The following is a 14,672-nucleotide window of genomic DNA, read 5'->3' as shown; positions in this document are numbered from 1 at the left end:
AACATTTTATATAATGACAGTAACTGAATTCTTTGGAGACATATGTGCAAATAAATTCATTTTCCATCATATTTGAGAATTTCAGTTGATTCCTTCAGTGTTGCTAACCAACTAATTCACCTTGGAAGCTGAGATAGAACACCAGCTGATATCGATGTTAGCGCATCATCCAAACGACCTGGGGGCTTCCCTTTGCGGATCCAGCTGACAACTAGTTCAAGCAGCATCAAGGAAATGAAAAATGGAGTTGCCTGGAAAGAAAATTGCAGGGAAGAGATGCTATTGTGCTCAGTCTGAAATTCTCTCACATTTCATCATTAGTCATTTCAGAAGTGGCGGTCCAGAGTGACATTTCATAGAAAGAGAAGGTATACACTTTTCCTGGAGGATGATTTTCTCCTAACAAATGAATTTGATTATTTCAGACATATACAAAACAGGTGCTCCATTCTATCAACTAATTTGGAAATAAAATACAAACAGATGTAACCATGATAATTGCACCAAGAAAATGAGAGTAGGAGGGACATGTTACAATTAGATCTAAAAAACACATTTTAAAATAAGTGCAAAAATCACAAGTCTATTGTACATATGACTAAGCTAGACTCACTTTAAAAGGTATTCCTTAAAGATGTACACATGTCTAGCTTTTCATATTAGTATCACAGGAATGACAAAGTTGAAACTGTAGGAACAAAGAATATTCTTCTGAGTATTTCAAAGAATAAGGTCATTTCAAGTGTTTGAAATATCACTCAAGTTTTATTTGTTCAGCTTTATTTTTATTTTATATAATAGATGTCTTTAGGCTCCACTACCAATGACCAAATATTGGACTAGGTTTGGTGTTACAATATAAAAAAATAATGTTTTATGCATAACCCATGGACACGGACAATAGGGTGGAAAAGATCTGGGGCAGCAGGCCAGGATAGAAGAGGTCAATGGAGGGAAAAGGAGGACATATGTAATATTTTCAACAATAAATATTTTTAAATATTGATTTTTAAGAACATAAGTATCACATTTTTTTCTTAAAAATTTCAGAAAGTATGAGTAATATCAAATCCTGAAAAAAAGTTATGGGTTTCACTCATTTGGAAGCTGACCATGAATTTTACAATTTTCAAAAAATAAACTCCCAAGAACATATTCTCTGATGTCATTTTTTTTCTCTTCTATTTCTGGTCTGAACTAGTAAGTGTTATAGGAACAACTTTTGACAGGGTGGGGAACCTCAGTATTCAAGTTCTAATTCTGGATATTTCCATTTCCAATCATAGCCAGTAACCAAAAGTGAAAAGTGCCTCTAAACACTGCAGAGTTTCAAATAAAACTTGATTCAAGTTCAAAGTTAGGCAGTCAGAGTTGGACTGAGTCAGCTGTGTATCCATTCTGCAGAACTACTCTACCAAATTAAAGAGGAAACAGTTTCCTGGGAGGTAGCAGACAAGTTTACCCTTTGAAAACAAAAATTGTTACAAAGTTTACTGACATCAGCTTCTATCAGCTAAATTTGTAACGTCCCTGTGTCCACGAAAACTTTAAAAGCTCCTGTTGTATTCTGGAGTGACATACCATGGAAAGGGAGTTTAATAGAAGATGGCTGTGGATATTATATAGAAATTCAGTTCAAGTAGAAATTCTACTTTTGCTCCATTGTCTTTATGAAATGGAGTTAATTTTATTAGAATTTCATAATTTGAAGAATGAAAGTAAACCAAACCTCAAGATGTGTTTGACTTCTTAAGAAAAAGCCAGAGCAGCCTTTTTCTAGAGAGCCTCACCTGTTTTACATAATCAGGCACCTCTTCGAGGGTTTGGAATGACGTTTCGTTGGGCTTCATCACGTAAAACATCATGCGGATTCCCTGGGAAAGGGAAACATCCTCTTGGGCTCCTGGGTCCTTCATCTCTGCCCTGGTCTGCTTCCCGGCTGAGAATATTTGTGACCCGGTGGTTTAAGCCAGAGGCTGGACAAAGAGGACAAGACGGCTTCACAGAACAAGCCCTTTGTCAGAGCACGGCTGGAAACAAAACTCCGCAGAGACTCCGCACACAGCAGGTCCTGTGCAGAGGCAGGAAAATACTGGGATCGAGAACCAGTTCAAAGTTCAGTGGGCACTGTCCCAGGAACCTGGCTTGTGGAGGAGGAAGAGGGTAAGCCTGCCCAAATCAAAGATAAACAGTGGAGTTTGGCTCTAGGTGGAGAACTGATCGAAACAAGATAAACAAGCAAAAGAAAAGCACAGATACCTCCTTGGAAAGGGGAAGAAAAAGAAGGGTTAACAAGTGAAAGTTCACTCTGAAAAAGTGGGCAGAAACTGAAGACTCAAATCCCATGAAGAAAATTATTTTTTTTCCTCTCCCTTTTGCAATTCCCAAGAGGTTCAAGTTTGTTACCTCCCCTCAGTCATATTTTCTCAAAGGACAGGGTGCTCTAATCTCCTTTAACAAGATTAAGCTTGAAAGTCAGTAAGCACTGAATATATCATACTGGTATCTTTCTGGATCTGGATCATATTAATTTTGAAGTGTTGCAAACCAATTCGTAGGCATTTGGCTTGTTACATTGTTTAAAAGAATGTTGACTAGTCACATCTCTATGGTTCAAATGTATGGGGCCTAGATGATTGAAAAAGCTCCCCGGATGGGGCGATGACACCTCATCTCTGTTTGCCAAGGGGAGCTTCAATTAGTTTCTTACAGGGAGACTAGAGGACATTTATTGCACCACTAGTGAATAAGGGGAGTGTCAGGCCCCTAACAGCCTCAAGCCTTCACCTAGAATGGCTGTACTCACTCTTTGGCTACCACCTTGTAGACAGCACCTAGGAAGGCATATGGGCACTTCTTTAATTACTGTCAGCTGAAACCAAGGCGACAGGCAAAGCCACACCCTGGGAACATGCTTTGCCAAAAAGGCAAGAGTGTTGTCACCTTGGCCTTCATTTCAGCCCAGGTGTCAGGGAGTGTGACTTTGATATGTAAATCCAGTCAAGCACCAGGAATGCTCAGGCCTACTCAAGAATGCAAATAATCTCCCTTGATCCTAACTTCTGCTGAAACTTCCTGGTATTTGGGGGTATAAAATAAACTCGCTGCTTCAGCTCTGGGTCCCTGTCCCTCCATCAAAGAGGACAGCGGTCCCACCCGGCTCCCAGCTTTTTCCTTCTATCTTCGCGTCTGGTCTCTTTCTTTTATTTCTCAATCTCCAGCTCCTCTACTCAGGAACTGGATCCGCTCTTTTTCCATGCTAGACACAGAAAGAGAGAAACACCTATACCACCTAATCTTTTATTTTGAACATGTTGATATAGATTTGATTAAACTACTAATACATTATTGTTTTAGGGGGAAAATAGAAACTATAGATAGGCAACAAATAAATTACTACTCAAAGACACAGTCAGTTGTGCTCATTTTTAGACACGAGCCAAGCAAGGACGATAGGCCAGGTTCAGAAACACCAGAGCAGAAAGCCCTGAATGCCTAGCAAGGGGCAAAAATGGTAAAACAAGAACCTCACCCCCAGGGTAACCTTTCTTCTCCTAGCATATGACTGGTCAGTTTGGACCCCTGATCTTTCAGATCACTGCTTAGGCATTTCAGACCACACCTCAACCCCACCTTTTCCTCCCTAAAGATAACATCTAGGCCTCAGTTGTATTTCAGCTCCAGGCCCAAAAAAACAGCAAAACCAAACAAGTGATACCTTAGTTGCCACAGGACCAGCTATATTGACTAATGACCCCCTGCCTGTTACCGTCCAATCAGTGGAGACCAGGACCCTGAAAGAGAACATCTAGGAAGTTGATAAATATTCTATTAAGACCCTCCCTCCCCTGAGAAATTCCCTAAGATTTCCATCTGCAAGAGAGAGATCAATACACTCAGGACAAAGGACCCAGTGTGCACTGTCCCTGCAAGGAGCACACCCATGCCATTCCCTTCCCTTCCCCCATAGGCTAGTATCCCCTAACTCTAGGGAATCCCAAAAGACTTGCAACCAGGGGAGCAATGGGCAGCAGCAGCTCATCCTGTACTAACCCTCTGAATCTCTCTCCAAGGCCCCCTTTTCTCTGATTTCTCAGTGAACCAAAGCAGCCCAGTCTAGGCTTTCCTGTTGCTGTTTCTATACCCTTCCTTGTTTTACTGTCCTAAATACATTTTTTGCTGCAATACCCTTTGGCTCAGTGCTGTGTAGCCCTTCCCTTTGGATATCCCCATCTTCCATCCCCTTTTCCTTAAATAAATTCAATTTTTCGTTAATCACCGCCTAAGATGACTATTTAGCCTGCCCTCACACCACCTTGCACATGTGACTTATGTGTTGCTAAAAATTGTGCAATAAAAACCACTGGGCTTATGAAGAAAATGGGATTAGGATGCAATACTAAAAAAAACTTTGTAATGACTCATGAGGAGAAAAAAAAATCAGAACCTAATAAAAATGGTAGCACATTTTTACACATGCATTTTACATGAAGAAATGCAAAAAATACTGCAATAAATATGCTGCTTTGTCTTGAAAAGAACCTGAAGTGGACATTGGAAGAGTAACAGATTGTGAGTTAATGTGGAGGATTGCAAGGAGGCTTACCTGAGGTCAGACAGAAAGTTGTAAAAATACATACCATGGCTCATGACTCACAGCTGAACTGACACAGGTAGACATTTAACCCTTTGCACTCGCTTGCTTTTTTCTCGTTTCCTTTATTCTACTCGGGATTTAATTTTTTAAATAACCCAGATTTTACAAAGCGCGGCAGTAGAATAAAAAACTGGAGTTTCTTTTCATACAAACTTATTTATTTGGATTTTTTTTATATTTCAAATTATTGATACATTCAAAGAGTATAAAAAGAGCTGCTACCGATGCTAACCGTGTCGAGTCACACTCGACATCCGAGTGCAAAAGGTTAAGGCATGTGCATATGGGTGCATTTTGTGTATTCCTAAACCTTTCAGTTTAGTTGGGTGCAACCTTTGACATTCACCTGGTGCCTTTCTGACAAAATCACACATAAGTATAGATGGCAGGCTCAAGATATTCCCTAAAATATTAATCTTGTTTGGAATAAATTTTCACTTTCAAAATGTTGTAGAATTAACTGTACTTTCAGATTATTCCCATGGCAAATGAATACATAGGGACATACATCCTATATAATAAAAGCCTCATATTCTAAGTTGCTGGTCATCCGGTTGTCCATTCAACCAATCAAAGCATAATATGCAAATGATATGCTAAAGTCCCTCAACCATTCATTGTGACATGCACTGACCACCAGGGGGCAGTTGACCAGTCACTATGCCATGCACTGACCACCAGGGGAAAGATGCTCCGAACCATTAGGTTAGCTTGCTTCTGTGCCAATTGGGACTGAGCGAGATGGGCCAGACATGCCCTGGAGCCCTCCCGCGGTCCCTCCCTGGCTGGCTAACCTCCTGCATCTCTCCCCGGTGCACTGGTGGGGTCCCTTGGCATGGCCTGTGCCCTCTTACAATCCAGGCTAAGAGATCCCACCCCACTCCCGAGTGCACGAATTTCATGCACCGAGCCTCTAGTATTTAATAAAACTGATCAGGAACAGATTAGGCACAGTGTTTTATTACCTGCTTTTTAAATTTTTGGAAATTATAAATGTAATGCATTTCAGAAGAAAAACATCCAAACAACAAAATGGCAAATAAAGTAAAAAGTAGTTGTACCTCCATATCCCTCCCTTCAACTTCATAAGAACAACTTGTCCTAGTGGGTATTTTGCCATACCTGTTTTTCCTCAAAAGTTTTGATTATCATTATTATTACCATCATCATTTTAACATACACACATTGTTTAATTTTTTTCTAACAGGCCATATTAAAAATAAGATATAGCAACTTCCCATCTTGGAGTCAACAACTTATCAGGAACATTCTTCCATTCAGTATATTGTTCTATAGCATTTTTTTTAAACTGGCTGCTGAGGTTTGAGTGTGTGTGTGTGTGTGTGTGTTTATTCCAAGCAGGAAAACAAAATCATTTTAAGTATTTAAAGTAGCGGAATTTGAATACAAAGAATTAATTACAGAGATGATGGAAAAGGTAAAAAGCCAAGTCTGAACAAAGGGACAATCCAGAGATTAATATCAATAGGAAGCCACTTGCATCCTTAAACTATAGGGACAAAAGGAGGAGGTTGTGTGAGTTGAGTTTAGGGAAAGTTAGAACCACAATGAGCCTGTTTGGCAGGAGCAGAGAGGGAATGGAAAAAACTGCTGTGGCTTCTCCCTACCAACCAATCTCCCCAGAGTACTTATTGGCCTAAAAAAGTCAAAAGCAAGCTGAGAGAGGAGCCTAGGAAAATAAGTCTGAGAGGCCTGTCCTTGGAGATACACAGTAAGAAAGGAGGAAGGGGAGAATGCATCTGAGAAAAAAGTCAACCGAAGACCCTCACACCATCATAACTCACTTAACTGTTTCTCCATTGTTGTGCAATCAAGTGTAGTCTTCCAGTTTTAGTTAATACATATCATGCATCAGTGAACATCATAGTATTAATATCTTGTAAATTTGTGCATATTTTCACACTAAATAATTCCCAGCAGTGGAATTATGTGTGGAAGGGTATGTAAAATCTATGCTTTGACAGTTGCTGCCAGATTCTCTTCCAAAATTGTCTTTAACTATTGCTAACACTGGCTACTATCAATCTCTTAAAAGTTTTAGCCAATTGATTGGCTCATAAAGTCATCTTGTTTTAATTTGCATTTCCCTAATGATTATGATAAACATTCCATTACATTTATTAGCCATTTGTTTTGCTTTGTGCATGATTTATTTTTAAATATATCTTGCACAATTTCATTTTATTGTCTTTCTGTATCTATATATATAAAAGCCTAAGCAACCATTATGACTGAACAAGTGAATGGCCAGTTGATCGGTTGCTATGATGCACACTGACCACCAGGGGACAGATATTCAATGTAGGAGCTGCCCCCTGGTGCTCCATGGCCAGCTAACCTCCTGTGGTCCCTCCAGCTAGCCAGCCCCGGATCAGCCCTGATCGGGACTGGGCAAGATGGCCCCGATTGCCAGCCAGGCCGAGGGACTCCACCTATGCACAAATTCGTGCACCAGGCCTCTAGTTGATTTATAAGCTATTTGCATTCTATACTTACGTATTTCTTTCATGCACGTGGCAAATGTTCTCTCATTCTTTATTTTCCTGTAATTGTATTACATAGATACTGTCATACAGCAAGTGTAACTTTGTGGGTGCCATTATCTTTTATTACTTCTGCTTTTGGGTCTTGCTTATGAATGTCTTCCTAACCACAATTCTATAAAAATAATCTATGTTTTCTTAAGAATGTTTACAGGATTTTGGGGTTGTCCCAATTCCTTTGGTCACCTGGAGTTTAGTTATGTCTATGGTGTGAAGTCATTATTTCATGTTATACCTTCCTTATCTGCCCTGGATGGATCACAGTTCTTCCCATACAATGAGTTAAACTCAGTAATTCTCTACATATCTGGACTGTTTCCAGGCTCTCCTTCTGTTATCCTCATATGTCTTATTCTTGTGTTGTTTCCATGTTGTCTTAGTTATTGTATTATCGTAAAAATGTCTGGTAACTTGGTGAGTAATTTCTAATGAATTAACTTTATTTTTCAAAATTTTAAAACTATTTTTTTCATATTTGTTCAGATGGTTCTATTTAGAGTAAACTTGAAAGAATACTATTAGTGTTTTAACTGAAGCTTCATTAAATTCATGAATTCATTTGGAAGAACTTATAACACAGGCACTCAATAAACTTGTCTGGAACAAATAAGCATAGATACTACATTTATGCATTCATTCATTCATTCATTTAAATTCTTTATTGTTTAAAGTATTACATAAGTCTCCTTCTTCCCCCTCTGACCACTCCCCGGCTGCCCCCAAACCCTGCACATGCCCTCACCCTCCAACCCCCCTGACTGTGTCCATTGGTTATACTCATATGCATGCATACAAGTCCTTTGGTTGATTTAAATTTAGTTCTGTGTTTAAATGACACCAATGGTCCTCCCAGTCCTTGTATTCCTTATTTTCTCCACTCTTGTTGTTGTTCTGGGGTAAATTATTTCTTTCTTTCCAGAAGATTACATATATAAGTGTACTGGTATATCTTACTACAATATTGATAACTTTATATAACTTGGCTAAATATAAAGTTTCTCATTCTAAAATTTACCTCCCCCCGCAAATTCAACAGAGATAAAACACATTGATGGAAAATCTGTCAGGTGAAGCCACGGTTTGTAGAATAGAGTGCTTTAAACCTATACCCGAACCAGAATGAGGAAGCCCAAGATAGTGCCAGGTGCCTTTCTATCCAAGTATCTATGTCAGAGCTCTGTCCAGAGCTTCCTAGTCAATGGGGGCCTGCTTGTAGTTGTAGTCCTATCTATCTATCTAGCTAGCTAATTAAAATGGAAATGCTTGGGGAGAGCCTCATGCGAGTGACAAGTGTCTCATGAAAATGCAAGACATGAAAACTTGCTACTCCTAGTGCTCTCAATAGCAAATCAGCATAAAAAATTTCAGAAGTTTTTGTATTGAAAAGACATTAAAAAAAAACAACACAAGTGATCAGAAATCTCTAGGGACTTTGATAACTGTCCATTCATGAAGAGAAATCACAGCAATTTGAACACTGGCAGATTAATATAAAGAATTGGCCCTAACTGGTTTGGCTCAGTGGATAGAGCGTCAGCCTGTGGACTGAAAGGTCCCAGGTTCGATTCCGGTCAAGGGCATGTACCTTGGTTTCAGGCACATCCCCAGTAGGGGGTGTGCAGGAGGCAGCTGATCGATGTTTCTCTCCCATCGATGTTTCTAACTCTCTATCCCTCTCCCTTCTTCTCTGTAAAAAAAAAAATCAATAAAAAATATTTTTAAAAAAAGGAATTGTCAGCTACAACAGGGAAATGGAGTAATGAGGGACTAATAAAAATTAAGCAAACTCTCAAGAATAGAGAAAAAGCAGATATTAGGAGCCACTATTTTCCTTAGAGTAAGGAATTTGCTAGAAATCATGTTGGAGGAAGTCATTGAGAGGATCAACCTTGCAGCTAAACCCAGGTAATCAGTGGATTCTCACCCGCTCCTGCCCTTGGCACATACATTCTGCCCACCATTCCAATAACTTAAGCTGTTTTCAAGGACACAGACTTAAGCAAGCAATGTGTTGTTGCCATGACTGAACCCAGTTAAGGCTTCTATATAAACGTTTAGTATTCTGGCTGGTGGGTGTGGAGATCTAATGTTACTCCCTTGCTTATTTAACCTGCCACCTGCCAATCTGGAATGCTACCCCTCTTTCTTTGGTCTTTCCTTGCACTGGGCACATAGGGAACAGTTTCAAATTTCACCCAGGAGGCTCTTGCAAGTTCAAACCAACAAATCAGCCCTCTAAGATGACTGAGAAAACTGTTCACCAGGAATATCTTAAGGAGGTAATTCCCTACAAAACCACCCAGATCCCATTTGTTTTCCATATCCATATATTGTTTCTGACCATTTCCATCTCTTGTTTTCTAATGCTTTATAACTGAATTGCTCTAGCCTATACCTTGGGTATATTTTTCTTCACTCTTCTTGCTCTAAATTAAATACTACAATGACATTACTTGTTTTCTGAAATCCTTTTCTTAACTCTCTTAGTTCCCCTATTATGTCTATCTCTTATCATATAATCTTTCTTATCTTAAAATTTACTTACTATTTACTTCTTTGTGTATATAAAACCTAAAATTATTTTTAATTTCCTAGGGGGTAATACTCAAAGTATGTTCTTCATCTACTTTAGCAATCTCTTCCCCACCCTCATTTCCCAATGGTCTTTCAATGGGTACATGTATTCTAATGCTTCATTTTCCCTTAAGAAAAGATGTGATAACTATTCCTTGATATTATACCTTCAGGTATATGTGGCACTTTGGAGTTTAGGTATATCTTAAGTTGAGGGCGTAGAGGAGAAGCTATAAATATGACCCATCTCCAGCAGGCCCTGAATACTACACTTTGCTTTTTCCTGAATGCTTTTTTGGTGAGTCGGAACTGCGGTAATTATCTGAGTTGTCTTCTCCTTAACCTCCAGTCTTACAAAAAGACCACTTAAGGTATTCCTCCTGTGATTTCTACTTTTTTCAGGCTGGGGAGTGCTCATGACTGGGGGTTCCAGTCAGAAGACTTGTCTATTGGTTTTGGACACTTGGACAATTGGGAGAAATGAGAATTTGTTTACAGAAAAGCTCCTAAGTCCATGGGCTTTTTCTTTTGTGAGAAATTCTATACTCGCCTACATGCTGGATAACCCCATTCTCCTCTGCTGTCATTGGCCCTAAAGGCCCAAATGCTTCCTAGTAGGGTGGGTCTATCTGAGCCCTAGTACTCACCACCAGGCCACACACAGATTACAGGGCTCATCCACTGCAGCAGTGGCATAAATTGGGTTGAATAAGCAGCTCGTGGTATAGATATGTTTCTATTAAGTGTTAAATAAAAACCATTAAGGTGAATGTCAAGGTGGAAGCTAGGAAGGAGACTCTCACCTTTGTCTTGGTGCTCACACATCTCCAGCCTTTACCCTTATGAGTGAGGGGACATGTAGTTCTTATCCAAGAAGCCCTTATGACCTCATTTAACATTAATTACCACTGTAAGGGCCCTACCTCCAAATAGAGTCAGATTGGACATCAGGGCTTCAACATATAAATTTGGGGGGCACAATTCAGTCCATAACACCTCACCACATATCCTTCTCTTTAATCAGTTGAGACAATTTTGGGGAATGGGGCTTAAAACCTCTTGCATCACTAGGTTGAAAAGTTTATTTTTCTAAGATTACAAAAACAATCTATGTTCACTGCAGAAATATAGGAAAATGCAGAACATGCTTAAGAAAAAAGGGCATCATAACCCCATCAATCAGTTAGAGCTTCATTAATATTTTAATCTTAAACATTTAATATTTTTTACATAGTTGAGTTCATACTCTATGTATGATTTTAGCTCCATTTTTTTAAACGTTGGAAGCCACATGATAAATGAAAAGGCTCAAAGTTGAAAATGTGTCAATCTCCAAATTATTACTTAAGACCTACCCATCCATTAGGACATTAAATACAATTTAAACTTTTAATGTGTTATGTGTTTTAGTTACTGTTATTTGTGGCCAAAGGTGCTCTAACTAATACAAATCAAAAAGCATCGGAGGGCTCTAAACAGAAGAGTCACATAATCTTATGTAGTATTAAAACCATCAGTCTAGTTTCTGTACGAAGAACAGGTCTTCGGGGAGTGAAAGCAGGGACTGTTCAGAAATGACTGATATGGTCCAGGCACCACGCGTCTGTGACTTTCACAAGTTCAAAGATTCTAGATACATTTGGATGCATAGTTTAAAAGGTTGGTTTAAGCAGATGAAAGAATTGAGTTATTTAGTACCACAAACAAACTGGGGTATTTGGCTTTAAACATAAGGGGATGCCTATAGACACCTACGTGGAGATGGCTCCAGCAGTTGGATATATAAACCTGGAGTTCACAGCTCCAAATAGAAGAATTAGCTATGCATAGAAAAGTACTGACTAGAATAGCTACAAGCCAAACATGAGGATGATTTCCATATACATACTCTTCAACCATGTTCAGGAGCTTCATTTCTAATTTGAAAATCATATCTATTATATTTATTTTTCTTGTATGGCAATTGTAGTTGAAATATAGAAAACTATTACAATTTGCACATTACTATGAGTAATCTTATTATGTAAGTAATGAAAGTTCATGTCCTATTCCTATTTTAATGTACAGCAGAGTAAGCATATGTTTTAAGATTAAGAAACTGCCAAACTCTTCTCCAGTGTAGGTACTCTTTAGTGTTCCCATTAGTATGAGAGTTCCAGTTGCTCTGCATGTCTTCCAGCTCTTGGTATATTCAGGCTTGTTTTTGTTTTTCATTATATATTTTCAGATCTAAATGACTGCATAATTTGGGTAGAATACTGTTGTCATAATACGAAGTTCACTATTTTCATTTCTATATATTTTGAGACCATTTTAAAAAAGAATATAGCTACATGTGGCCAAAATTTTAATATTGTCTCCAAGGGTCTTTGCATCCTTTGTATTAATACTTTTCATTAGAAAATGGGACCATGTGAAACTTAAATCAATCTTTCTATTTTCTTAGATCAGATTTTATTACTCTTGGCCAAAGTCCTTTCCACGGACTTAGAAGGCAAAGATCAGGTAGAACATGATCCTTAAAGGAATTTATGGCACATATTTGAGTTCAGAGAATAGAAAACAAATAAGATTTCAGAAGTTTTTTTCTTTAAAATCCCATCAAGCCATTACATCTCATTGTTATTTTAGCAGCAGTCTGTGCCAAGAGAGCAACTCAAGGTGCTGCACACATATCAGTGTCAGAATATATGTAACTTGCTCTTTATAGGATTGATTTTGAATCAAAGTTGGAATTAATCCAAATGCACAGTGCAGAATAAAAGAATTTGGAAGATCTCAAGAGCATTTTTTGAAATAACTCATGAGATTCTCCGCAAAGAAAAGTATTTCTTTTGGAAAATATATTTGGAAAACACAAAATAACACATATATACATCTTAGAGAGAAATGTATTGTGTAATAAATATTTTAAAGGTTCTGACAAGTCCCACAGTGAGTAAATTTGTTTTAATTTGCTCAACTTGCAATTTATCAATGGTCATTTACTAAAGAATTACTGTTAATCTAATACTTGTGGAACACCTCTGAGAAAATAGGTTACGTGGGATTTCTGTCTCACTTACAGTCTCTATAGGGCCATTTCTCTGTTTGAGAAAGAATGGACATCTACCTTTGATAATGGGAATTAATGACCAGGATCTGAGGGGAAAATCACTATAAAAGACTTGTATGTGCCATGTAGTATAGTGTTCTATATACTACATGCAAAAGTGTGTTTCTAATAACACCAGCAGATCAGACAAAGTCCTTTCCCTAAATATCCATCACAGAACCTGCAGCCTGCTGTTGAAAAGACCTGTGAACCTGCTTTTATGAAACAGAGTTGAAGCAATTCATTGTAGACATAAATCCAGTTCTTATCATTCTCTAGGACATGTGGTTAGGAATTTCTCTCTCGTTTCAGTACCAAGAATAATATGTTTCTCCTGAACAGCATTTGTGCTATTTAATTTTATGGATGCTATGAATCACCTACCTAACCATGTTTCCCACTTCAGATGGTTTAATATGTAGCTTAGTGCTAAGTTTAGGGCATAAATCTGGCAAGTGCATAGGATTCCAGTCGTGGGATACTAAACTCACCCCTAAATTCAGTGATTCTTGCTGGTATTTTCCTTGCTTAATTTTTATCACCTATTTCTGTTTTATAATAAAGCTTTATCGAGTGTATTGGTATAAAATGCATTCATTTCTTCTTGTCAAACGATTTTTTAAAGTTTTGGTCAAATTAGGGATAGCTAGCATCTAGGCCTCAGTTGTGTTTTGGCTCCAGGCCCAGAAAAGGAGCAGAATGAGATGAAGTGATGCCATGGCTGACATCAAGACCAGCTGCACTGATCAACTAGCCCTCTCCACACCTCAGTGCAGACCAATCAGGAGAGACTACAAACCTGACCAAGACCCCAACTCTGTTAGTCCCCATAAGTAATGATTTTCCCCTCTATATCACCCATCCCCGGGAAGCCATAGTTGAGCCAGGTCTCTTAGTATTAGCTCACCTGTGTCTGAGCACGGGCCACTTCTTACAAATCAAACCCTGCTTTCTTGCTGCACGCTCCTGCTTGTGTCTTACTGGGCTTTGATGTGAGCAGGTAAATGGACCCCTTTACTCTGGCAACACTAGATGGTATAGCCTACTACTCACCTAGGCTATGTGGTATTGCCTATTGCTTCAAGGCTACAAACGTATACAGCATGTTACTCTAGGCAATTGTAACACATTGGTAAGTATTTGTGTATCTAAACTTAAAAACAGGTATGGTAAAAATACAGTCTAAAAGATTAAAATGGTACAGCAGTATAGGGCACTTACCATGAATGAAGATTTCAAGATTGGAAATGCTCTGGGTGACTCAGTGAGTGGATGGTGAGTGAATGTGAAGGCCTAGGACAGTGGTCAGCAAACTCATTAGTCAGCAGAGCCAAATATCAACAGTACAACGATTGAAATTTCTTTTGAGAGCCAAATTTTTTAAACTTAAACTTCTTCTAATGCCACTTCTTCAAAATAGACTTGCCCAGGCCGTGGTATTTTGTGGAAGAGCCACACAAGGGGTCAAAGAGCCGCATGTGGCTCGCGAGCCGCAGTTTGCCGACCACGGGCCTAGGACATTACTGTACACCAAGCATGTCAAACTCGCGGCCTGCAGGCTACATGCGGACCACAATGAATATTTTTGTGGCCCAGCCAATATAACAGTATGTAAGAAAAGTTTTAATAAAAATTTCATGACTTAATTTTTACAATATCCTGTTATACATAATTATTAATAATGAGCTATAATGTTCGCTAATGACTGATTACTGTAATCGTGTTGCATTCATTTCCCTTACACTCCTTACATGCAGGTGCACCATGTCTCTCCACTAATACT

At 38.7% G+C, this 14,672-nt stretch overlaps 1 protein-coding gene across 1 annotated transcript in view; it reads right to left on the bottom strand.

The window, feature by feature from the left end:
* The window catches only part of AGMO (alkylglycerol monooxygenase), a 283,516-nt gene extending 281,453 nt beyond the window's left edge, over window positions 1-2,063 (bottom strand). Inside the window, exons 1-2 of the mRNA XM_054726224.1 lie at window positions 1,791-2,063; window positions 121-251 (exon numbers count right to left, since the gene is read on the bottom strand). Coding sequence (XP_054582199.1) covers window positions 121-251; window positions 1,791-1,916 — 257 coding nt within the window. The 5' untranslated portion in view covers window positions 1,917-2,063. The remainder of the gene's footprint in view (window positions 1-120; window positions 252-1,790) is intronic.
* Window positions 2,064-14,672: the final 12,609 nt, after the last annotated feature.

The sequence above is a fragment of the Eptesicus fuscus genome, chromosome 14, assembly GCF_027574615.1.
Source record: "Eptesicus fuscus isolate TK198812 chromosome 14, DD_ASM_mEF_20220401, whole genome shotgun sequence".
Taxonomy (NCBI): domain Eukaryota; kingdom Metazoa; phylum Chordata; class Mammalia; order Chiroptera; family Vespertilionidae; genus Eptesicus; species Eptesicus fuscus.
Note: the sequence above shows the minus strand (reverse complement) of the source record. Positions and strands in the feature narration are given on the sequence as shown.